Raw genomic sequence first — 25,317 nt, 5'->3', positions numbered from 1 at the left:
AAAAATATAGGAAGGCCTGTATTTTATTCCAGAAAAGCTGGCAACCCTAGGTACAGTACAGCTGAATTTTTGCCAACAAATGATCTGGTTTTTCTGATTTTGCCTTTTGATACAGTAATTGAGAACAGAGAACAATACAGACAGGGGAGGATCAATCAGAAGGTTTCTATAGTATAAGCAAATAAGACTGTATAAATGGGTTTAGGTTTCTTTGCCATGATGCCAAGAAGATGTTTGATTAATTGCAGTTCACAAGTGTAGGGTGTCTTATATGTGCAATTGTGGGATCGACTAGATAGATTTGTATTAGCACAGGACCCTGAATAGAATTAATTATATAGTAAAGAGAAGTATTATAATAAGAACAATGTTAGGAGGATGTGATATACATGGAAGGAATTAAAACTGCGCAGAAAAAAAAACAAAAAAGGGAATGATGGTCCAAATCGGTAACAGTCGGAGGCATTAAGGGGTAGGCAGGCAATACACAGTGACAGAAGCAGACAGGGCTTGTGGTAGAGAGGGAAATGCGTAGAATTGGGGTGTAGTGGTAACACATCAAAGGGATGGGAAAGAATATGTATGACAATAAGGAGAGGAAATGGGAAGGTGCATAACAGCAGGCAGGAATAAGAAAGAACAGAGCAGAAGAATAAGAAAGGAGAAAGGGTTGAGGTATGGGAGAGTGAAATTGAAGTTAAGTGATTATTATAAGGAGAAAGAAACAGTAGGGGAGAACAGAAAGAGAATCTGAGGGAAGAGGAGGGAAATCACAGGAGGAGAAAAGAGGGGGTGAAAATCATAGCAGGAGGAGGAGAGAAGGGAGGGGGAGAATATCTGAAAGGAGGGGGTGAAAGAGAAGCTGCAGCAGAAAGAATTGGTGCAGGATCAGAGGAGAAGCTGTGAGGGGGGGAGATAGACAGAGGGGGCGAGGAGAGACCCCCATCCTGCCATTTCCATCTGAGGACCCCCCACAAGTCAACGAAGCTCCCGCCCCCTAGAGATATGTCCAGCGAGAAAACAGGTGAGGGGGGGAGGGAAATAGATGGCTGATTGAAATAATGGTGGAAAAATGATAAGATGACGGAAGAGGGCAGACAATTTTGGAAAACTTAGAAATACATCTTTTATATCTGTCACCTGTGCTCATTTGTCTGTGTGGAGATATGTCCTGGAATGGGAGATCAATTGCTCCGTGTCCCTCTGTCGTCTACTTGCTTGTCTCTGCACTTCCCTGTCCTGTCTCAGCAGGGATCCCTATGTGTGTGTGTGTGTCTGGAAGCAGCTCTGAGAATCTGTCATTTCCCAAAGCCTGGATGGACATGAGAAGGACACCGCAAAATGGAGAGACAATAGAAAGGGGCACTTAGGGGAGGGGAGCCATGGAGGAGACGGGAGCGAGAGGCTGAGGCTAGGGGGAAGGGGGTTACCAAGGGGAAATTTAGTGGAGAGAACTAAAAATGGAGGACTTGTACTCCATCTATCACAAACCATTGACTCTGTGCCCTGATCATGTGGGTGGGCTATACAGATATGTACCATGAATTCTCAAATTGTGTCGTTTTATATAAGATTGCCAATTCTTGGTATCAGTAATATGTATTTTATATGTGGAATGTGTGTGCAAATATGTATATATAAATATATATATAATACATAACAATTACAGTGATAGGGACCTTGGTGTGGTTAGAATACTTAACATACCAGGTTGTGGAACTGAATTATGAATGTTGGGTTGATACTTACAACTCTATAACAAGTATTTGAAGGAATATATAACAAAATAGATTCTCAACGTTTTCCTATTGTTTACACCTATGTTGGTGTATGTATTTGTGTGTGTGGTTTATAAAAAATACACGTAGTGTGTAAGTGTAATAAAATGTTATACTTTTTAAAGAGATAGATGCATGAAATGTGCAATGCGTTGCTGCAACCCTACGCAATTCAGGCGACTTCTAAATGTTGCTATTACGGTAACCACCTGGCTGGTAAAAACAACGCTTGATGCCGATGTTATCAATAGGGTGGAAAAAAGTGTAAGAATGCTAATATACAAATGCTGTGTGGGTATGTGCTTATATGTAATTTCCCGTAGCACTGTTCAGTCTTACAGATGTTAATTACATCATCTCTTAGAATCCCAGTGGCTGTAGAAAGGGGTGCTGGGAAGCACCATACAATTGCCATATAAAGGGCTGCAAGTTCAGTGTTCAGGTTCTATAGATTGCCTGTAGCTTTTGGTTTGTTTATACTGCAGGGGGTTCAGTTTGCATCTGTATCTACTCACTCCCCCCTCTTGTTTTTTAACACTTTGCTACTTTTTCAGGCCCTCCAGACTCTGGACCACACAATTCTCCTCCTCCTTACAATCAGCCTGTTGGGGAAGGCCCATGTAATGGCGTCATCCCTGGATATAATGACCCCCCTCCTCAGCCAGCCACTGCAACCCTTCCTCGACAGGACCCTCAAGGATACCTTCAGGAGACGCAATTCACAGCACCCCCACCCGCTCCCCAAGGGTATGTGGTACAGACTCACCCTTCCGGTGGAACCCTACCATCTGGGGGATATGTACAACAAGGAGCAGGGTATCCCATGCACCTGCAGCCCTGCACGGCTTATGTACCTGTATACCCTGTGGGGACGGTAAGTATAAGAGATAAATGGACAATGAGGAAACTGCAGGGGACTGAACAGAGAGATAAAGGGAGGAAATGATAGACATTGCATGAAAAATAACGAGAACGAATTATGTGGATATAATCCTGGTATTAAAATGAGAACTGGAACTGAAAAACTTTACAATAACTGTTATGACATTAATTTCTGCCCCCATTTCTATCTCCCCCAGCAATATCCAGCAGGAGTTCCACCCCAGCCTGGAATCCCACCACCTCAGATCCCACCTGGATTGGCATTATTAGAGCCACGGCATCCACCACATGACTACCTGCCCATTGCTGTCCTCACCACGATCTGCTGTTTCTGGCCAACTGGAGTTATTGCCATAATAAAGGCTGTGCAGGTAAGTTAGTGTGTTGCTATGTCTGGAATGTTAGAAAAAAAAAAAGCACAAGCCCAAATTGTTTAAGCTTGTTACCTTAAAATGTTGCTCTATGGCTGTGTTACTGTTTTGACTTGCAAGGGGCATACTGACCCATGAAATTGTGACCCTAGTCTGTGTCTGTCACCCTGCAAGGGGTTGGGACCAACCAATGACACCTACAGAGTGTCCCTTTTGCTCTTTTGTCTTTCTCTGACTAATACCCTGGGTGTGTGTGTGTGTGTGGGGGGGGTTTATGTGTGACTCTGCCTTGGGAAGGACTAAGACTAAAGCTGGCCATAGACACAAAGATTCGATCGTAGGAATCGAGGATTCGTGCGATTTTCGGACCGTGTTTGGAGAGTCCCGACATTTTTCATCCGGTCGGAGATCGGTCATTTGGTCGATCGGACAGGTTAAAAAATCTCTGTTGGCTGCCGATAATATCTCTGCGTGTATTGCCGATCGTACGATTTTCAGTGGGAGACTGTCACTAGCTTTTGTCGGACATAGATATCGTACGATTGCTGTCAGGGGCAGAACATCGTCTGATCTGTTCTTTTCTACTTTATTTGATCTGAATGTTTAGTGGCAGGTCGGGAGATGAGGAAGTCCGATCTTTGCATCTATGGCCAGCAAAAAAATTTGCTGATCAGTGGGAACCATGCACGTGCCAAGAAACTGCAGACTTGGCAGCCTTTAGTGGCCTGTGTACAGCATGGCACAATTCTTCTAGTCAGCATCACAGTATCCTTGGTATGAAAAGGGACTGAACAATGGCTGCTCCTGTCTGTGTCTGTGTATCACCCTACAGCAAAGGGAGGGCCTAACACAATTGACCCCACTGTTTTTCTTGGGGGGGGGGGGGGGTGAGAACTTATCCGTGACAACTCATTTCTGTGTAGCCCAGCAGAGGAAGGAACAGGCTCATAGATCATTCTGTGTCACCCTGCAGGTCAGAACAGCCTTGGCCCGTGGGGACCTGATGTCTGCAGAGATAGCTTCCCGAGAGGCACGGAACTTCTCATTCATCAGCCTGGCTGTGGGCATTGCTGCAATGGTCCTGTGCACCATCCTAACTGTGGTTATTATTATTGCAGCTCAGCACCATGAAAATGAGTGGGGGCCATAAATGACTCCCCAGGGGCCAAAAGGAAGGCACCTCCCTTTGCCCCTATATATTTCTACGCTCTATCCATTTTAGTTTAAGGCTTACTTTCTTTATTCCCCCATCCTTCCTTAGCTATGTCTTCCTGTTATTGTTCCTTAGTTTCACCATCTCTTTATCTTATTAATTTCAACTGTGACGTTTCTCTTATTCCTACTTCTGATTCTCATTCAGATATTCTCTTTCAGCCTTTCTTCTACATCGCTATCTAATTATCTTCTAATTGTTATAAATAATACAGGTGCCAAATGGGGGTGTTATGTATGGGGTTCCTGGAGTACTGGGGATACTGTCTCAGCTCCACAAGAGAATTATTGCAAAGGATTGTGAGCTGAGGGTGTAATTCAGGAAGAATTGAACGAAACAAGAGTATGATGATGTGCCTCTGTAACAAAGAGAATACCAGAAGCTGATTCATGGACAAGTAGGCAATATGCACATTGGGACAATGTGAGAAAAGATAAAAGTTCTAAGTAGTTTTTTGAGAAGAGACCCTATGTAAAAGACAATGTGTGTGTGTGCATAACAGAGTGTGTGTGTGTAATAGCACTGACAAGCTGAAAGAAGCATTAAATAAAAAGAAGCTTGGACAGTGAACCTATTAAAGCTGAAGTTTGCCTTTAGGTTAGCTTTTAGTATGTACTATATGGGCCTAACAACAGAGGAAGCAGACCCTGCAGCTGCAAGGGAGCCCAGGAGGTATAGGGGTCCCACAAGGTCTTAATTCATACACTATTTCAATAAATATCGGTAAAACAAGTCAACCTCTAGACATTTTGTTGGCCTAAAAAATAATTTGCTGTGGGGCCCAGTAATATTTAGTTGTGCCTCTGATATGGGCCTTCTCTAAACATCTAGCTTTCCTGTTCTACATTTGTCTAAACTGCAACTGAAAATGATTTCTTGTTATTGGGAATCACTGACCCCCACCAGGCCCGGACTGGCAATCTGTGGGTTCTGACAAATGCCAGAGGGGCTGCTATAAGGTGCCATAGAAAGTCAGTATTTAGTTGGCTGTTTGGGCCTCTGTGTACCTGAAATGCCAGGGCCTTTTTTAATTCTCAGTCCGGACCTGACCCCCACAAGAACAACATCAAAAAAAACGAATGAGGGTAACATTGTAGTTGTTTCTATTTTTTTAGCTTATGTTTCATTTCAGACCTTCTCCTATTTATCTTCCATCCTGACTTCAAACCTGCTGCTTTGTTGCTAGATCAATCAGACAGCAGTTGAAATTCAAGTTGCAGAACAAAAAAAAAATCAAATATTAAAAAAACAAAAGAATAGAAATTATAATTGTTGCAATCTGTCTTAGAAGGCTGCTGTCTTTATCATACTAAAAGTTAATTAGAAGGTGAACTCCCCCTTTAAGGGTAAGGTCATACTTGGAGATTCGGGGAGATTTAGTCGCCTGACGACTAATCGCCTCTTCTTTGGGGCGACTAATCTCCCCGAAACGGCTTCCCCGTTAGAATGAGAAATCCCTGTGGCGCTTCATTCTCCGAAGTTGCCTCACTAGGAAACTTTGGGCGACTTTGGAAAACGAAGAGCTGCGGGTGCCATGCCGCAGGTGATTCCTCATTCTAGCAGGAAGGAAGACAGGGGGAAGCCGTTCTGGGAGATTAGTCACCCCAAAAAAGAGGCGATTAGTTGCCGGGCGACAAAATCTCCCCGAATCACCAGGTGTGACCTTACCCTGAGACTTACTTTGAGACAAAGAGCTGCTATTGTGAAACATGATGTTTAGAAACAAAGAGATGGTCCTTATTTCTGTGACAAACAAATATTTATTGTTATAACCAATAGTCTACTTATTAACCACTATTTATTGGTTGGAAGAGTGCATTGTGGGTATTTATTCATTAGCGTTTGGAATGATAATTTAGATGCATTATCTAAAATAAATGAATTATATTTAATCACTTTGTCAAGACTTGTGTTTGCATACAGCATGCAGAGGTTAATATATTAATAAGCCACAAGGTTACTCATTTAAACATCTTTAGAAACTGATATTCACTTTATCAGGCAGAGCCCTATGATGCATAGTGGTTTAAGCTTATGTGCCCCAGTTAACCAGCACTAACCTATCCAAGTTACCTGTATCACAACTGAAGAACAAGCTGCAAGACACATGGCTGAAAATCAACCTATTCAGCAAGAAATGTTCCGAGTGCATCATCTCAATTACTACTATAGTGTACCTGGGGAGTATTTATGGAGAAACAGGAGTTTGCTTTATCAGCTGGTCTTCAAAGAAAAACATTACACAGTACATTGAAGCAGCTGGCCCATATAGGGGGTTCTAGGGAATCATCCGGAGTGGGGTTTGTCCAATTGTGATTAACTGAAGCCATTCATCTCTGAATGGTGGATAGCTGTGTGTGGATTCAGTCGACGACATTTCTATAGGAATTAATATACCCGCTTTCTATTCATTCATAAGGATTTTTAGAAGCCTATTTATCAATGAGTAAAAGTTTACCATTTGACAACTATTCTTCTAAAATTTCCATAAGAATGCATAGAAAGTGGGCGAATTTTTCAGTGGTGAGCTTTGATAAATCTGACCCTAGTGTTAAACCTCATTTACTGGGTCACACATACATTAGAAAGGTGTTCTAAAATATATATACATACAGCATATACTGTATATATATATTTTAAAGTCCAGAGTAGAAATTGAAAGATTTCCAGTATGTGGTCATCTCTGTTCTATTTAAAAATAATTTCTTGGCTTATCCAGTATGTCCAACTACTTACACAACCAGTAAACTTGTTCCAAGATCATAAATTCCCATGACCCATAAAAACATATCCGATCTATATTAGGGATGCACCGAATCCAGGATTCGGTTCAGCCAGGATTCTGCCTTTTTCAGCAGGATTCGGCGAATCCTTCTGTCCAGCCGAACCAAATCCGCATATGCAAATTAGGGGTGGGGAGGGAAATCGCGTGACATTTTCTCACAAAACAAGGAAGTAAAAATGTTTTCCCCTTCCCACCCCTAATTTGAATATGCAAATTGGGATTCGGTTCGGTACTTGGTCGAATCTTTCGCAAAGGAATCGTCTCAATCCAAAATAGTGGATTTGGTGAATCCCTAATCTACTGTATATCTATGTTAGCAATAAAGGAGGGGGGCTCTTCAATATCACGTGTGTTAATAAAATAGTGGTTACCCAATAAATGAGGGAAGTATTCTGCAGTGGTCTTTTTTTTGCTAAAAATCCCACTGCATGGTAATGTAGGTTAGAAATTCCAACTTACTAGTATGGCTTTCTTATTAAAGGATAAGTAAACATTAAAAATAAGTGAATGTAAAATTGATGAGTTTGCTATTCTAAATACTTTTGTAATGTACATTCATTATTTTTTTTTTTTCATTCCAAGATATTAAAGGTTACATGTACTGTTAACATAAATTATTTTGTTTTAACAGCTCCCCCTGCTGGTCATTTGCTGACCACCAAGTAGTCAAGGAAGTTGTCAGGAGAAAGAAAGAGGCTGCTCTGATGTTCTTCTGCTTAGGAAAAAAAAAATTTAAACTTTTCTCAAATCTTTCCTAACCAGAAGAACATCAGACCAGCCTCTTTCTTTCTCCTGACAACTTCCTTGACTACTTAGTGGTCAGCAAATGACCAGCAGGTGGAGCTGTTGTAATAAAATTCATTCACGTTAACAGTACATGTAACCTTTAATATCTTGGAATCAAAAAAAAAATAAATAATGAACATACATTGCAAATGTTCTTAGAATAGCCCCCTCATCAATTTTACATTCACTTATTTTTAAGGTTTACTTATCCTTTAAGGGCAATAGTTTTTATTACTTGTTTTCGTTTGAATATTGGTTTGAAAATGCAGTATCCTATTCACGAAGTAAAGTAGTACGCAAGGAGTTCTTGTATTAAAGCAGACACAGCTTTCAGTGAGCCTGGGCTCTATTTTTCCAAAATATTTGTGTAGGTATGTACACAAAGTAAAAGGTTCTAGAACTAATGAAAAAGTTATAAGCAAATGAACACAATTTGTAGGTTTCAGATTTTTATTTACAACACATCAGATATATTCTTCACCTCCTCTCAACCTCTGAAGTTAGAAGCTTCTGAGAGGGGGGTCATCCTTCTGCTGTGTTGCCCCTTCTCTAGACATGCCATCTTGTAAAATAAATCCTTTTCGGGTTTTAGTAAGGCACAGAATCACGTGTTTGGATGGCTGAGTTGGAAGAGGAATTCTCATCTGGGTCAGAAGTAAGGGGGGCAGAGAGAGAAGCAGGAGAAGCCAGAGCTGCACCATCTTTTTTGCATCCTATTGGGGAAAAAAGAAAATAAAATGAGTTAGAGCTGCAGTATCTGGTTGATTCTTATCATACATCTAACCAAGTGAATGAAGAATCAGGACAGGTGTTTCAGGACTACGGACAAGGAAAGCACTATAATGTATTCCACAACACTGGGGCGGATTCTATGAATCTTTCAAGAAGGATTCGGGGGTACGGCTGAATCCAAAATAGTGGATTCGGTGCATCCCTACTTGTAGTAGGCTGTCGCTATTGCCAATTGCACTTATGCGGTTTAGCTCCTAGTTTAGTAAATAATAGGGATGCACCGAATCCAGGATTTGGTAAAAAAAAAAAATTCCCCTTCCCATCCCTAATTTGCATATGCAAATTAGGATTCTGTATTCGGGCGAATCTTTCACAAATGATTCGGGGGTTTGGCCGAATCCAAAATAGTGTATTTGGTGCATCCCTAGTAAACAAGTCCTCTTAGCCAATAGCACATTCACTTGCATGGACTCTATCATGAGAATGGATTTGGGGGGGGGCCACCCTAAATCAGCTCCATCTTTGAAATTGAGTAATACTCCCATTACTGTGGTGAATTTCCTCTATATAAACCAGCTTCAACCATCACAAACATTCCTTTAAAGAGAGACTGATCAGAAAATAACATTTTTTTTATATCTATCATGATATTGTTTTTGTATACTATTTATAATTTCGTCATAAAATTATTTGCCTGATGCTTTTACATTACCTTTCTTACCCCCATGTTCCTCTATGAGGGGGCTGCCATATTTGTGCAGCAGGAGTCTGTTAGTATTAGAAACTCTAACTGACAGGTTGAGAAGGGACAGTCGGGTTGGCAAAACAGTCAGGTTTAGGAACTTCAAGTAATAATTATTACAAAAGCAGAACTATCAGTGAAAAATGATCAACTTGACCTATAGGTAACTTTTAATGTAAACATTTTAAAAATACATTTTTTAGTGTCAGTATCACTTTAAGTTTTAGAAAGTTTGGAGATAAGTGGAGTAAGCATATCCTGGTGGGAATTCCTATAGTTTGTGCTGCTCATGTTTATTAATATCTTGTTCTCTCTATTTTCACAGGATACAAAATCTAAGTGAGTGCTATTTCATTTCCCTCTAGGGAACTTTGTTTTTATTTTTTGATAGATATCCCACAAGAAATAGAGAATCTCCTAATCTGAGTCACCTCCACCATCCAATGAGCCCAGAATTTATTTGAGCACAAACATGGAAAAAGAAACACACAAATGCCTGACAGTCACATGAAACAAGTCAAGAAGGTGCGTTTGGGGTAGGAGATTGTACAGTTATACAGTTAGGGTTGCCACCCGGCCGGTATTTTACCAGCCTAACTGGTAAAACATCTGCCAAGGCAGAGGCCGGAGGGAAATCGCGTGACAGTTTGTCACAAAACAAGTAAAAAATGCTTTCCCCTTCCCACCCCTAATTTGCATATGCAAATTAGGGTTCGGATTCGGTTCAGTATACGGCCAAATCTTTTGTGAAGGATTCGGAGGTTCAGCCGAATCCATAATAGTGGATTCGGTGCATTCACACAATCTAAAACCAACTGAACTAAAAAAAAGTGTTTGGAAGGTGAACAACCCCCTTACAAAAAGGAAGTGAAATATTAAGAAATCTTGCTGTGATTATTATTATAGTTAGCATAAATAAGTGCAAGCTGAGAAACAGCCAAACCGCTGTCTCTAGCTCGCTCCTGTGTCTGCACTTACAGGCACTGCGTTGGTCTGTGTACAGAGTGAATTTGATCACAAAAATGCTTACCGTATATACTCGAGTATAAGCCGACCCGAGTATAAGCCGAGGTACCTAATTTTACCTACGAAAACTGGGAAAACTTATTGACTCTAGTATAAGCCTAGACACAACTATAGCCCTGTCTCCCAGCAGCGCACATTCTGCCAAAGCGACCCCCCCAGCGATCAACCGGACTTCTTTGCAAAGTTGATGGTGACAGAGAATTGCCAAACGGATTACTGTGTGCATTGTCCCACTGTCCCACTACCATGTGCAGAGGGTGCTGTGTGATATTGCAGTCACTGTTAATCTTTCGTATAACCAACAGAGGGCGCTGTGTGATATTGCCATCACTGTTAGTCCTTCATATAACCAACAGAGGGCGCTGTGTGATATTGCAGTCACTGTTAATCTTTCATATAAATAACAGAGGGCGCTGTGTGATATTGCCATCACTGTTATTCTTTCATATAACCAACAGAGGGCGCACTGTTATTCTTTCATATAACCAACAGAGGGCGCTGTGTGATATTGCAGTCACTGTTATTCTTTCATATAACCAACAGAGGGCGCACTGTTATTCTTTCATATAACCAACAGAGGGCACCGTGTGATATTGCAGTCACTGTTATTCTTTCATATAACCAACAGATGGCGCTGTGTGATATTGCAGTCACTGTTATTGTTTCATATAACCAACAGAGGGCATTGTGGGATATTGTAGTCTCTCCCCAAGTGAACTGTTGGTATAGGAATGATTAAAAGTGACTGCAATCTCAGCTACTGCCCGCTAACCCGAGCATAAGCCGAGGTAGACTTTTTCAGCACATTTTGGATGCTGAAAAACTCGGCTTATACTCGAGTATATACGGTAGGTCCGTGTTTCTGCACCAAAAATCACTCCGTATTTCTGAATTTGACCCGATGCAGTTCCTGTGCTGCATGCTGCGTCTGCATCCGACAGTCGTGTTGCATCGCATCAACAATGCGACACGATGCGACAATAGTATTACTTACCTTATTTCCGTTGCATCCGACGTGATGCATGCGTTTTTGCGCAGCGCGTCGGAGCGGGACGGAATCGTCCATGTAGTCCTACCCTAAAACTCTCCTGCTGTACAAACCTAATTAGGTGTCTTTATTTTGAAGTTAGGTTCCTAGATTACAATCCTTTTTAGTCATCTATCTGAGAAATAAATTAGGATCAAAATGTGTGAGACATGTTCAGAAAATCAGCGTAATACTTGCCCCCCCCCCATTTATAGGTACCTGATCGCAGAACACATGATGAAGACTTCACAGGATCAGTCGTGGCTGCCTTCTCCTCTTCCTCTCCCCTTATTGAGGACGTTATTTTCTTGGCCACATAGCGGCACGCTAGAGGGTGGGGCAGTGGATAAGAAAAATATCCAGTGTTAAACATGAACAAATCATTCATGTTAAAAAAATAAAACCATTTAGCTTAAAGGAAAACTATACCCCTCAAACAATGTAGGTCTCTATAAAAAGATATTGCATAAAACAGTTCAAATGTAAAACCCTGCTTCATGTAAATAAACCGCTTTCATAAAAATATACTTTTTTTATTAGAATGTGCCATTAGGTGCTCATACATAGAAAACTGCAATTTAAAAAATAAGGGCCGCCCGCTGGGATTGTATGATTCACGGTGCACACAAACAAACCATACTTGTTGGATCACATGAGCCAATTAACAGACAGAGTTCTGTGCTTTGCTTCCATAGTTCTTCCTGTTACAGTAAGGGGGTTACTTACTAAACTTCCGAATGCAAAAATCATGAAAAATTCGTGATTTTTTTTAAAATAAAATCGGATTTTTCAGAATTTATTAAACCCCGAGGATGAAAAAGTCAGAATCAGAAAGTCTGGCATCTCAGACCTGTTGCAGTTGCATATAGTGTAAGTCAATTGGAGCAGTCCCATTGATTTTTTGATGTGCGCTGGGTTTCGTGCAATACCCATGCAAAAATACTTGTGCAAAAATCGGAATTTTCAAGTGAAAAATCCGAAAAATTTTTGAAAATCAGATCAAAAAAACGCGTGCGGATTTGATCCAAGTTTGTAGCAGAAAATATTGAGATAAATTAGAACTTAGCGTTGTAGTATTTCTGGTCAGGTGATCTCTGAGGCAGCACACAGACCATAACAAAATGGTGGTTCAAGGCAAGAGATGTAAAAGGGCAATATTTACTTAAATATATATTCCAGTTTGATAAGATTCTTTAATATGCTACTTAATTTGATATAAACTATCTGTTGCTCAATTATTCATGTTGGGATATAGTTTTCCTTTAATATCAGTGTTAGTAACATCAATCATTTAGTATTTTCTAAATAAAAACCATCTAAAATGTGTCTAAGTTTAACAGATGATTTACAGTGGAATTAACCATAAGAGTTTTATACAAGTGATCAGAGCTATGATGCTTCTCACCTCTCAAGAATTTTCTGAGGAATTGCCTGCTCACTGTTCAATAAATAAGTAGCACGGCATGTTAAGATAATAGAACAATTGAGAGTTCCTAGTCTCCTGTGTGTTGTAGCTCAGTGGGCAATGATATAATGCTCCAAATTGCACCTCCAATAATTTGAAATTGTTGTTGCCCAAAACCAGCCAATTTGTACAGGCAATTATCCCTCCAAATTCTAAATCAAAGGAGTTAATTGAGTGACACAATTTGTAGCAGCGAAGCAGAATCCCTAATTTAATTGTGCTGCAGGTCTGCTTTATCTCAGTAAACAGCATTTTATGTGTTGCATAAATGTGCAATTATTCAGCCTCACACTGGTGGACTCACAAATGTGTCACTGATATACAAAGAAAGCAAGACAGAATGAATGCAAATTCACCTTTAAATAAAAATACATTTTCAAGAAACAATGCAGACTAGATGTACATTATGCATACAGTAAATGTATATAGGGCATTTTATTTTTTTCAGGTCTATTAACTCTTTCGCTATGTGCTGAATAACTAGGCTAGTTAATGCCATCTTCCACTGTTTGTTTCTTAAGGTCCCCATACACGAGCACAGGGCCGCCATTAGAAATCACGGGGCCCTGTACAACAAAATGTTCGCCCGCCCACTCCACACAACAGTTAAAAGATCACACAGACATCAGTGCTAAAAAATGTAACCCCCCCACACACACACAAAAGTTATAAAAAGCTATTGATGGTCAGGGTCCCCTTATAAGTTAAAAAAAAACTGTGGTGCCAGGGCCCCCCTTAAAAGTTAAGTAAAAGAATTACAAAAAAAACAAAACAAACACTGGCGCCAGGACCCCCCTATAAATTAACAACAAAAAAACAAACACTGGCGCTAGGGCCCCCCTTACAAGTTAAAAAAAATTGGGGCCCCAAAGAATATTTTTTAAAAAAACATTGGCGCTAAGGGCCCCCCTTACAAGTTAAAAAAAATTGGGGCCCCAAAAAATATATATATTAAAAAAACATTGGTGGCAGGGGCCTATAGAATATTAAAATAATACATTGGTGGCCAGGGGATTAAAAAAAATAAAAAAACACAAATTGGTGTTCAGTAGAATTGAACTCATGGCTTCAGGACTTTCAACTTCGCCTCCTTTCGTGACTTTGGGTCTTGCCGTCGCTTCAGGACTTCAATTTCGGGCAATTTTGTGACTTCCGGTCTTTTTGCCGCTTAGGCTATTTCGTGACTTCGGGTCTTTTCGCCGCTTAGGAAGTTCGGCTTCGCCTGTTTTCCTGGCTTCGGGACTGTTCGGCATTTTCCGCATTTTGGCTGTTCGGAATGGCCTTCTGAAATGGCCACACGGCTTCGCCGCTGTCAAGGGAGGCCCAGCTCTTTTGAAAATGCAGCACTGCCGGGCCCCCCTTCAGGCCCGGGCCCCTCGTATCCCCTGTCCCCCCCTGTTGGCTGCCCTGCACGAGCAGATATAAAATGTCGACAGATAAAGTTAGCAGTTTATTGGGCAGTGTATGGATGCCCTCCGATTGATATCTGGCAGAAAGTCGTCCAGATATTGATCAGGCAGATCTGACCGCCCGTATTCTGCTTGTTGTGATTTGATCATCACGATCACAATCGGATCAGCCCGATATCACCAGATTATAGCGTATGGCCGGTTTAGGCATTTAAAGGGGTGGTTCACCTTCAAGTTAACATTTAGTATGCTATAGAAGTCAATTCGAAGAAACTTTTCAATTGGTCACAAATGCTCTGAAAAGCTACACCTTTATTGTTATTGCTACTTTTTATTACTCGGCTTTCTATTCAGGCCTCTTCTATTCATATTCCAGCCTCTTCTTCAAATCAATGCATGGTTGCTAGGGGAATTTGGACCCTAACAACCAGATTGCTGACATTACAGACTGCAGAGCTTCTGAATAAAAAGCTAAACAACTCAAATAACCACGAATAATAAAAACCAATGTCAATTTGTCTGAGAATATCACTCTCTACATCATAATAACATGAATTTAAAGGTGAACAACACCTGTCAGATGCCCCAAGTTTCCCCAGGGCTCCTCTCAAACAAATCAGACAGACATTCTTATCCAATAGTCCAGGGTCTGACAAGTGGAGCGGAAAAATGATCATACAACAGAAATAAACCAAAAACGAGCTCCCCTATTTAAAAAGTAATTTTACCATTAATGATCAGTCAGACCATCTTCTTGTTTCAGGAAAACACCTATGGCACCTGCTGCTGTTTCTCGCCGACACAAAGAAGCTGCGAGACTACAAGCGCCTCTCCCTTGTTTTGCCAAATGCAGGATGTTACTATACTTATACAATGCAGTGGTTTCGCAGGCTTTGCAATGATGTCACAGCCATGTGACTAGGTGTGGGCGGAAGAGGATGACGTCCCTGCCCATCTCCCTAGCCCACGTGACAGCTCAGGGAAAATGGCTGCTGTTGCTCTTTCAGAAAGAATAGGGCTGATCTAGAATAGTGATGACGGCGGCGGCGCAGGGTTTAAATACCACTGTGTTATAGCACTGCACAAGGAGCGATTTGCAAGAGGTGAGGGTTGTTATCAGTGGGGGTTTGGTAAAAGTGATGTCTGCCTGCAGCAGGAGGAGAGCAGTACGTGCGCTCTCCTTAAGATGTCCCAAAATTCATGCCGTAGAGCAGGAGGATCTGTGCAGTGCTGCTTGGGCAATGCACTTTCATACAATAAGCTGCTACAAGAGTGCTTCTTCATAGATATCTCACAGCACAGCTTGAGTGTGGGATATATATAGTGAATAAAGTACCCCTGTTGTAAAATAAAAGGATATTTTAAGTCACTGAGGGGTTCCATGACCATATTCCTATTACACCGGTCATGGAACTCCGAGGTTACTTCTTATATCCTCATTTTCCAACAATGGGTACTTTATTTTAATACACAAGTTTTAGTGAGTCATGTGACAAAAATGACATCACTGCTCACCGTTTATAACTGATGACATCATTACTCACCCTTTCATAAGGATATAATTTATAAGATATTCATGGCTTTTGTGTATTATATAGTGGATAATGTATCCCCTACTGTAATTTATAAAGATATTATGTCACCGAGGAATTATGTGACCATATAAAAGGACGAGGCTGAAGGCCGAGTGCTTTTATACAGGCCACATAACTCCGAGGTAACTTCTAATATCTTCATAGATTTCAGTAGGGGGTACATTATGCATTATAATCTACATTTTGTGTGAAATGTTGGGAGGGGGGTCGGCGTCCAATTCTGGTTGCCGGTGTCCAAATTAGGTGCGCCGGCGTCTGATTCGGGATCGCTGGCTTTCAATTTTAATGCAGCGGCGTCAAATTCGTCGGCCGTGGACCCGTTATAAACAGCGCGTTCTGACGTCAGAACGCACCGTTTATAAGGATATAATCTACAGTCTGGTCTCATAGGGAAATGACCAGACTGTAGATTATATTGGATTATGTGCAGGGCTTCTTTGGAAAGCGCAGTGGTATTTGCAGGGCCTCTGGGAGAGTGCGCAGTTTGATATTCATGGGGAATGCAGTGTGATATTTATATGGCTGTTGGGGAATGCAGTGCCAATTGCACAGGACATCTGAAGGAACACAGTGGCATACACACAGGGCTGTTGGGACAGGGATTTGCACAAATCAATATGTACAAGGTTTCCAGGGAAACACGGAGGGGTATAAACAGAACACCTTGCATTTCAAATATTGCCTGCCAATAGAAACTTGTCTCTGGTCTCTTCCCACAGGGAGAGAGCATTTATGATACTTTGCTATGGGAAGTGTTGATTTTGGGTACTTTTACCACTGACTTTTCATCACAAGAGAACAGAGGCATCAAAACATTCTGTGCACCATTGTTCTTAGAGTGGCAATCTGAATCCTTACCAGCCTTATTTTAAAATCACTTATTATCAAAGTAGCTTTCACCTTAATGTTAACTTTTAGTATGTTTTCAATCGCTCTTTTTTTTTTTTTTTTAATATGTGCCTTCATCTTTTGCTTCATTCCAACTTCAAATGGGTGTCACTGATAATGACTGATTGCTAGGGTCAGTTGGACAAAAAGTTCGGCATAAAGCAAAATAATTTTAAAAAATGAAGACCACTTGTAAATTGTTTTAATATCACTGTCCATATCATACTAAAGGTTAATTTAAAGGGGTGATTCCTCTTTATGTTAGCTTCTATAGATGTTATAGAATGGCTAATTGTAAGCAACTTTTCAATTGGCCTTTATTTTTTCTTATTTAAAGTTTTTGAATTATTTGCCTTCTGACTCTTTCCAGTTTTCAATTTTTAATTGTAATTGCTACTTTTTATTTCTTATCTTTCTAGTCAGGCCCTCTACTTTACATATTCCAGTCTCTCATTCAAATCAATGCATGTTTGCTAGGGTAATTTGGACCCTAGCAACCAGATAGCTGAAATTGCAAACTGGAGAGTTACTGAATACTAAGCTAAACAACTCAAAACCACAAATAATAAAACATTGAAATCAACTGCAAATTGTTTTAGAATATCATTCACTACATCGAACTAAAAGTTAATTTAAAGGTCAACTACCCCTTTAAAGGTGAACTTCCTATTTTAAATCAGTGGGATTATAAGAAAATGTGCAGTTGATTTTTTCTCATTTCTGAGGCCTCATTTACAAATGCAGGTGTTAAACTGCAGAAGTGTAGTTGCCCATAGTAACCAATCCTCAATTAATTTTGTTCCATCTACTAACATTAAATAATAAGGTGAATTTCATAGTTTAAGTATATCTGTACTGCCAATTTATATCTCAATATCTCTTATAGAATTCCATTTTCATTGATTGTTAGCCCATGGATGCAAAAGAAACCTCAAGTTCCTGCAATCATCCATCCTGGCAGAGCCCTGATGGAAGCTTCATCAAGACAATTCTAGAGAAAGGATCAGGTGTGGACAAGCCTAAAGAATGCTCCATATGCAAGATATTTGTTGATCCCCTTTCTATATCATCTGCTGATTCCTGCACCATAAAAGGATTCAGCTACCCTACAGGATGCTGGTTTCAAGCAGAGCTTGGTGAAGGAGAGACACCTCTGGATTGCCTGGTTGATCAGTGTTTAGAGACTATGCTTTCTGGAGAAGTGTGTCAGGTGGAGACAGCAAAAGGCATGAAATTCAAATTACGCATGGCAAGTTTTGAGAATGGGAAAGAGCCATGGGAAATAGATACAAATGAAAAAATCCAGAGGGCCATGAGGGACCATGAAAAAGGTGGAAAGGCTTACAGGGAAGGCTGTATAGAAGTAGCAGAGAGGAGATATTCTAGAGCACTCAGGCTATTGGCCTGCATCCCAGAAGAGGCAGTGAAAGAAAGAATAACACTCCTTGCCAACTTGGCTGCATGTGATCTCAAGATGGGACGTATGAGCGAGGCAGATAAAAGGTGTTCACGGGTCCTGGAAAAGGAACCTGGCTATGTTAAGGCACTTTACCGGAGAGGAATGGCTAGAGCAGGAATGTCAGACTGGAAGGGGGCAAGAAAGGATTTTGAAGCATTGCTGCGATTGGATCCAGCAAACAAAGAGGCTCAAAGAGAGTTAATAAAAGCACGTGAAGGGGAGAAGAAGGAACAGCTAAAAATAAGCAAAGCCCTAGGAAAGATGTTTATTTAAATAAACAAAGTAGACATTGTATTTGAAAGCATTGTTCCCAACTTTACCCAAGAAAATAAGAAACTTAAACATGGCACCATGATAATATAATCATTAATGTATTTCACATCCATGCTGTTTCTTAGAGATGCTATATCTAGAAATGTCTAAATTCTTTTTGGGAAGACTTGATTGCAAGGCCAAAAAAAAAAAAAAAAAGAAAGAAAGAGAACACTTTTATACCAGCCGAAGGCAACCACAAGTATTTAGCAGGGAAGATCTGTGCCTCCAAAGATGCCCCAGTAGCTCCACATCTTCTTTTGTGCCGATTTATTGTACATGCTCTGTGCTGCTGTCACTTACTGAGCTTAGGGACCCACTCACAATATACAGTACACATAGAATATAAATGTGATAATATACAGTAAGGCAGATTAGTAATTACAGATAATTACTGCATGGCAGTGCAACTAGCATCAGAATTTAATAATCAGCCCTGTAGCTTCAGCTGTAGCATCAGTGACAAGTTTGAAGCCCTTTGAAATTCTATTATTTAACTATATATCTGACAATTCAGCTTTAACAGTTAGTATCGAACACAAACGTATATTGCCACCTTAAGACTTTTGCAACTTTGTTATAAAATTAACAACCAGCAATTGTTTTTACAAATAACTAAATGCACTGAAAATACTTCATAAATGCATACTGGAAAGTTTCTTGAATTATGTTTTCTTTTATTAGGCAAGTCTTTATTTTGGGGTTGACTTGCCCTTTAAGACTAAGTGTGAAATTCCAAGCATGACGACATAACAAAGACATATCTCAGTCAACAGTGCATTGTATACGAAGAATAAAACAAATCGAGTGACATTACATCATTTGCTTATCTCTTTTGCTTCTAATAAATTGTTCTTTATTCTTTTAGGAGAAAGCTGGATATGACCTGTAGGGTAATGGCACATGGGGCTTTTTGATGCCCAAACATAATCGCCTCTCGAGGGGGACAACAGAACCCTCAAAAATACCTTTCTTTTGAAAAGCACTAAATTGCCATGTCCCTGCAGGTGCACAAGCTTTATTACTCAAAAAATGCTGCCTGAGAGGCAGTAATTAAAAAAGCGCTTTGTTTTTCTTAAGTCGTCTGAAGTTTCCTCTTGAGGCAATTCGGCCGACTTCGTAAAAACGAAGAGCCGCTTAAGTTTTACCTTCAGCCAATCTCTGTACTGCAGCCGGGAAACAGTAAAGGATATTAATTTTAGGGCAACTACCCATCTCATCTGCCATCCCCCTAAACTCTTTGCATGGCTTCTGAGAGGCATACTGGAGCAGCCAAATGGATACAGTTTTATTTCTTCTCCCAGCAGGCAAATAGCCAGGGGAGCTCTATAATAAGAAGCATGCTATTGTCAGACTAAATTGTGTTTACTGCAACGAATATTTAAAACTGTGTAAATGTTTGGGTTTTTTTTTTTGGTGGAAGTCATTTTAGTACTTGGGGCATTGTATTAGAAATATTGGTTTTACTTTATGGCAAAAACTAGGGTCCTGGCTTTCTTTATGGCAGGGACTGTTGGTATACACTTGGGATCAGAGCACATGTCTTACAAGATATGTCAGATGGCTCAATTTAATGCACCATTCTCTGGAGAGGTCTATGTCTGATTTAGCTATGAGTGATTAAGATGTAAAGGTTACCAAAGAGCAAACAAAATTATAGAAATTTAGAAAAACAAACCTTAATCTAAGAGAAGGAGGTAGAGTCCTGCAGCGGGTCTGGTACCCGCGGGTTACCCACAAAAACCTGCGGTACCCTGTGGGTTGCAGGTAGAAGTTCCAGGTGCGGGTATAGATGCGGGTCGGCTGATTTTTACTCCTTTTTTCTGACCACGCCTACTTCCGATGATGTCACTTCCAGTTTACAATGACAGCATTTCCTGATTCTCGATGGTCAGCAGGTCCGAGTTGCAGATAAGGTACTTTTCGGGTTGGGTAGCGGGTCCAAGCGGTTTGCGGGTATGGGTTCCAAAAATGGACCAGCTCAGGACTCACAGGAGGGTCATAATGCAATGAGAGAATCCCTTTAAAATGTGCTAAATCTTTTTTCCACAGTGTAAAGGATTATTAATAAACTAATGTGGTTAGCAAACAACTTAAAGCATGCCTGAATGTATCCTAGACAGGCATAAGTCAAAAAGAAGCCCAAAACAAAAATGTTTTTATCCTGTCCTATATTAACAGGATAGTGATAGTGTTTTGGCCTTCAATGGGACAGAACGACTGTACTTGCTATAATGGAAATTTTTATATATGTATAGCAGCTGCAGCTACTTGTTTGAGACCCTGCCCCACTAATCTTGAAAAGTTGATTGCATGAAAAGAGTATAAAAAAAAAAACTTGAATGCAGCAAAATCACATTCTCCTCATAGTTTTCAATGAGGCTACTAACTTTGAAATAAATGTGAAAAACTCAAATTAAAAAAAATTAAATTAAATTATGCCTTGGACAAATGCCATTGATTTTCTAAATAAACTCACCAGCTTTCAGATGCACTTTTCTCTTAATAAATCGTGAACATTTAAGATTTGGAAACTTGAATTAGAATTTATGAGGTGTAATACAAAATCAAAATCTGCCCCCATACATGTGCTTTTTTGCAGCAGCTGGCTCAGCCTTGACAATTCATATGTGCTATTTTCATTATGTGGTCTTTATGTTATTATATGGTTTGTATGTTAAAGGGATACTGTCATGGGAAAAAACATTTTTTCCAAAATGAATCAGTTAATAGTGCTGCACTGAAATCCATTTCTCAAAAGAGCAAACAGATTTTTTTATATTCAATTTTGAAATCTGACATGGGGCTAGACATTTTGTCAATTTCCCAGCTGCCCCAAGTCATGTGACTTGTGCTCTGATAAACTTCAATCACTCTTTACTGCTGTACTGCAAGTTGGAGTGATATCACCCCTCCCTTTTCCCCCAGCAGCCAAACAAATGAACAATGGGAAGGTAACCAAATAACAGCTCCCTAACACAAGATAACAACTGCCTGGTAGATCTAAGAACAGCACTCAATAGTAAAAACCCATGTCCCACTGAGACACATTCAGTTACATTGAGAAGGAAAAACAGCAGCCTGCCAGAAAGCATTTCTCTCCTAAAGTGCAGGCACAAGTCACATGACCAGGGGCAGCTGGGAAATTGACAAAATGTCTAGCCCCATGTCAGAATTCAAAATTGAATATGAAAAAATCTGTTTGCTCTTTTGAGAAATGGATTTCAGTGCAGAATTCTGCTGCAGCAGCACTATTAACTGATTCATTTTGAAAAAAAAATTTTTTCCCATGACAGTATCCCTTTAAGTAGACCCTTGACATTCATATTTAGGATGTTTTAGGTTAATACATAATAACATATGGAGATAAGATTTAGTAAATTGCAAGCTTTGAGGTAATTTTTTTAAATATTAATTAAGCCTATATTTTCAAGAAAGCACTGCAGTTGGGCAGTTTGGAGTAAAAAGACAAATTTACCCATGGATTTGTCAAAATGTGTTCTTTCCAAAAATATATATTTTCCTGAGGTAAGCCTACTGCAAATAGATTACTAGAATGTTGCTTTGGAAATGTGGTAGTGTACTGTTCCGTTTTTTACATATATTCAGAATGATGGCAGTCTGATATCACTGACCTGATGAATCCCTGTTTTTGGTAGAAATTCAATTCCTACAAATAATTTACTAATAGATGTAGTAGAGTCATAGAAAACCAACAGACCCATCAGTCATGACATGCAGTGCTGTGTAACTGAATCATTAATTGAGGCTTTTTCAGAATAATAGCTTGTTCCAAATAATAGCAGTGTGCAGTTCAATTAGTGAGGTTATTAATTCTGTGAAAAAACAGGTGTCAATTACGGCCCTTATTTAAGGAAGGAAGGCAGCAAATGTTGTGCATACTGGTTATAGTGCATTTTGCATCTGAGTAAAATGGGTAGTTCCAGACATTGTTCAGAACAGCATACTTTGATTAAAAAGTAGATTGGAGAGGGGAGAAAATAAAGAAGTGCAGAAAATGATAGGCTGCTCAGCTAAAATGATCTCAAATGCTTTAAAATGGCAACAAAACCCTGAAAGACATGGAAGAAAATGGAAAACTACCATTCAAACCGATAGAATAGACTCAGGAAGATCAAAGAAGGTCTAAACTTACCTGTGATACTGTTACAATTAGAAGACGCCTATGTGAAGCCAAACTATCGGCAAGAAGCCCCAGCAAAATTCCATTGTTGAAAAAAACATGCTGAAGAGTTTATAATTTGTTAAAGAACACGACTGGCCTAAAGAGAAATGGCGCAACATTTTGTGGACTGATGAGAGCAAGATTGTTCTTTTTGGGTCTAGGGGCTGCAGACAGTTTGTCAGACGACCCCAAACACTGAATTCAAGCCACAGTACAGAGTGAAGACAGTGAAACATGGTGGCACAAGCATCATGATATGGGGATGTTTCTCATACTCTGGTGTTGGGCCTATTTATCACATACCAGGGATCATGGATTAATTTCAAAACATCAAAATGAGGTCACGTTGCCTTATGCCGAAGAGGAAACACCCTTGAAATAGGTGTTATAACAAGAAAACCACGCCAAACACACCAGTAAATGAACAACATCTTGGTTTCAGATCAACAAGATGGATGTTATGGAGTCGTCTTCAGGATAATGACAAGAAGTGAGTCACATCATATGTAAAATAGATAAAAACACCATATTATCATGTAATTAATAGTGAATATATCACATCTCATAGAATATTATATGGTGTTTTTATCTATTTTACATATTTTATGCATTAATTACATTTGTATGTTGATTGGGTATGGGGGGTATTTAATGATTTGACTCACTTCTTGTCATTATCCTGAAGATGGAGCCGAAACCCGCTGATGCACCATGCACTAATAAAGATGCACTGATATACATTGATTCTCCGTTGCCGTGAGTGCTTTCATGGACTGTTATTGATAATTTTGGTTAGCACCTGGCCAAACTCTATGGACTGGTGAGTGTTGAGTGCCGGTTTATGGATGGGTAGTTGGCTGTGCTTGACAAATCCCTTATTTTACTTCTTATAAGGTATTTAGCATGAGCTGTCTATATAGCCAGACATTCCAAACTTTCTGAATTTTCATATTGTTATTTAGCAAGGCAGTTAGTTTTTCCATCTCTGTGATCCACCATAGTTTATTGAGTATACCGTGTCCATTTATTTGGTATGAGGCATCTTGTTGTCAAGCATAGGTGCACACAGAATCGATATTCACTGTTTGTAAGTTGGGTTTATGGGAGAAAAAAGCTAGCCAGGGGTCTGGTTTTTGGTTGGTAGCCACTAGGACTGGACTGGCAATCTGTGGGTTCTGGCAAATGCCAGAGGGGCTGCTGTAAGGTGCCATAGACAGTCATCATTTAGTGGGATGGTGGGGGGCTTATTGGGCCTCAGTGTGAGCTGTATGTAGGGTTGCCACCTTTACTGAAAAAGATTACCATCCGGTGGGGCTGAGCACAAAAAGAGGCGGAGCCACACATCACACTGCAAAAGGGGGTGGAGCTACATCGCACAATGTCCAGAACACTGGAAAAAAGGTAAGTTCTGCACGAATTGGGGGCAGGCCAAGGGCTTTTTTAAAGGGTACTACTGGCAACTGCATTGCCGGTAAATTTGTAATACCGGCCCTGGCCTTGGCAGGTGTTTTACTGGCTAGGCCGGTAAAATACTGGCTGGGTGGCAACCCTAGCTGTTTGGGCCTTTATGTACCTGAAATGCCAGGGCCTATGTTGATTCCCAGTCCTGGCCTGGTAGCCACAGTTTCATATATAATATCGTTGCATAGTTTTTTTTTGTTTATTATGGGGGGTTCCACCATGTCCATTTCAACGGTGGCATCCAATAACCAGAAATTTGGCTAGTAGATTACAAGGACCAGCTTTTTGCCACGACTGGTAATGTGTGGGCTGCTGCCGCCTGAGGCGAGTTTCCAATCTGCCTCCTAGCAACAGCACCCCTATACATCATTCAGACATGTAGGTTAGGGGTAGTCAGCACATGTCTGGGGCCTGACCTTACCATCTTCTCAGAGGCAAGCAGTAAAGACTGGATTCAGCTGCACCTCCTGATAATGCAGTCTGTTTCTTGTATCAGATTTTCAATTTAACACAAGGTGCAGAGCCTAGCTTAAGGTGGCCATACACGGAGAGATCCGCTCGTTTGGCGATGTCGCCAAACGAGCGGATCTCTCCCCGAGGTGGGCAATAGCGAGCTGATTCGATCGTGGGCCCTAGGGCCCAACGATCGGATCCTAACGGTGGCTTTTAGGGGCGGTCGGGATTTTTACTCCCATCCGATCGAGATCTGGCCGACTTTCGGGCAGACCTCGATCGGGGGGGGGCCCCATACACGGGCCAATAAGCTGCCGACTCGGTCTTTCGGCAGCTTTTATCGGCCCGTGTATGGCCACCGTAACCCTATAATGCAAGCACTTGCTCAAGTGAGCACTAAGTTAGGGTAGGGTAACATAAATGGCACCTAAATTGTTATATAAGCTTGTCTGGTAGTAGGCATACAACTAGGGACAAATGTTTCTGGCAGTGAAAGGGTGTAACCCAGCCTAGTCATAGCCTGTCGAGCAGGCCAGTTCAGCAAACCTCTCCAAGACCTTTTGATCACACTGCACTCACCCCTGTGGGGCTTAGTTAATTTGTACTGCATTCAATTGAAACAGCTGCGGCAGCTTCCAGACTGTTACAGGCCAGTACATTTGCTTGAATTGTTATCACTAATTGAAAGCCTTTCTAATTGATATGAAAACGTCTGGGAAAAAAAAAGCTGAGCCTGCGAGGGATCCT

The 25,317-nt window shown here is 40.6% G+C and overlaps 2 protein-coding genes and 1 long non-coding RNA gene across 4 annotated transcripts; 2 read left to right on the top strand and 1 right to left on the bottom strand.

Moving 5' to 3' along the window:
- The first annotated feature begins 844 nt into the window (after positions 1–844).
- Positions 845–6,136, top strand: prrt1.S (proline rich transmembrane protein 1 S homeolog). The gene is made up of 4 exons (XM_018233244.2): positions 845–1,024; positions 2,333–2,652; positions 2,858–3,031; positions 4,005–6,136. The coding sequence occupies exons 1-4, from the start codon at positions 1,006–1,008 to the stop codon at positions 4,179–4,181; spliced, it is 690 nt and encodes a 229-aa protein (XP_018088733.1). The 5' UTR covers positions 845–1,005; the 3' UTR covers positions 4,182–6,136.
- Positions 6,137–8,251: 2,115 nt separating this feature from the next.
- Positions 8,252–15,121, bottom strand: LOC108700228. The gene is made up of 3 exons (XR_001932965.1): positions 14,945–15,121; positions 11,562–11,669; positions 8,252–8,528 (listed from the first exon to the last, which is right to left on the bottom strand). It is a non-coding gene; the product is annotated as an uncharacterized LOC108700228 (long non-coding RNA).
- A 47-nt stretch (positions 15,122–15,168) lies between these two features.
- Positions 15,169–18,724, top strand: fkbpl.S (FKBP prolyl isomerase like S homeolog). Of its 2 annotated transcripts, none has more exons than XM_018233242.2 (2): positions 15,169–15,319; positions 17,586–18,724. In XM_018233242.2, exon 2 carries the CDS (start codon positions 17,613–17,615, stop codon positions 18,429–18,431), a length of 819 nt encoding a protein of 272 aa, XP_018088731.1. In that variant the 5' UTR covers positions 15,169–15,319; positions 17,586–17,612; the 3' UTR covers positions 18,432–18,724. The 2 variants fall into 2 exon arrangements, with proteins under 2 accessions (XP_018088731.1, XP_018088732.1); XM_018233243.2 differs by having other exon boundaries at positions 15,178–15,319; positions 17,610–18,724.
- The last annotated feature ends 6,593 nt before the right edge of the window (positions 18,725–25,317 follow it).

This window comes from Xenopus laevis, chromosome 8S (assembly GCF_017654675.1).
Source record: "Xenopus laevis strain J_2021 chromosome 8S, Xenopus_laevis_v10.1, whole genome shotgun sequence".
Taxonomy (NCBI): domain Eukaryota; kingdom Metazoa; phylum Chordata; class Amphibia; order Anura; family Pipidae; genus Xenopus; species Xenopus laevis.
The sequence above is the reverse complement of the archived record's forward strand: the minus strand, read 5'-3'. Positions and strand labels throughout refer to the sequence as shown.

Excerpts from the sequence above, each read along its gene's own strand:
- prrt1.S (XM_018233244.2), top strand. Across the intron at positions 2,653-2,857 it reads CTGTATACCCTGTGGGGACG|CAATATCCAGCAGGAGTTCC; the intron begins GTAAGTATAAGA and ends TATCTCCCCCAG. Across the intron at positions 3,032-4,004 it reads CCATAATAAAGGCTGTGCAG|GTCAGAACAGCCTTGGCCCG; the intron begins GTAAGTTAGTGT and ends GTCACCCTGCAG.
- fkbpl.S (XM_018233242.2), top strand. The coding sequence starts at position 17,613 with ATGGATGCAAAAGAAACCTCAAGTTCCTGCAATCATCCATCCTGGCAG.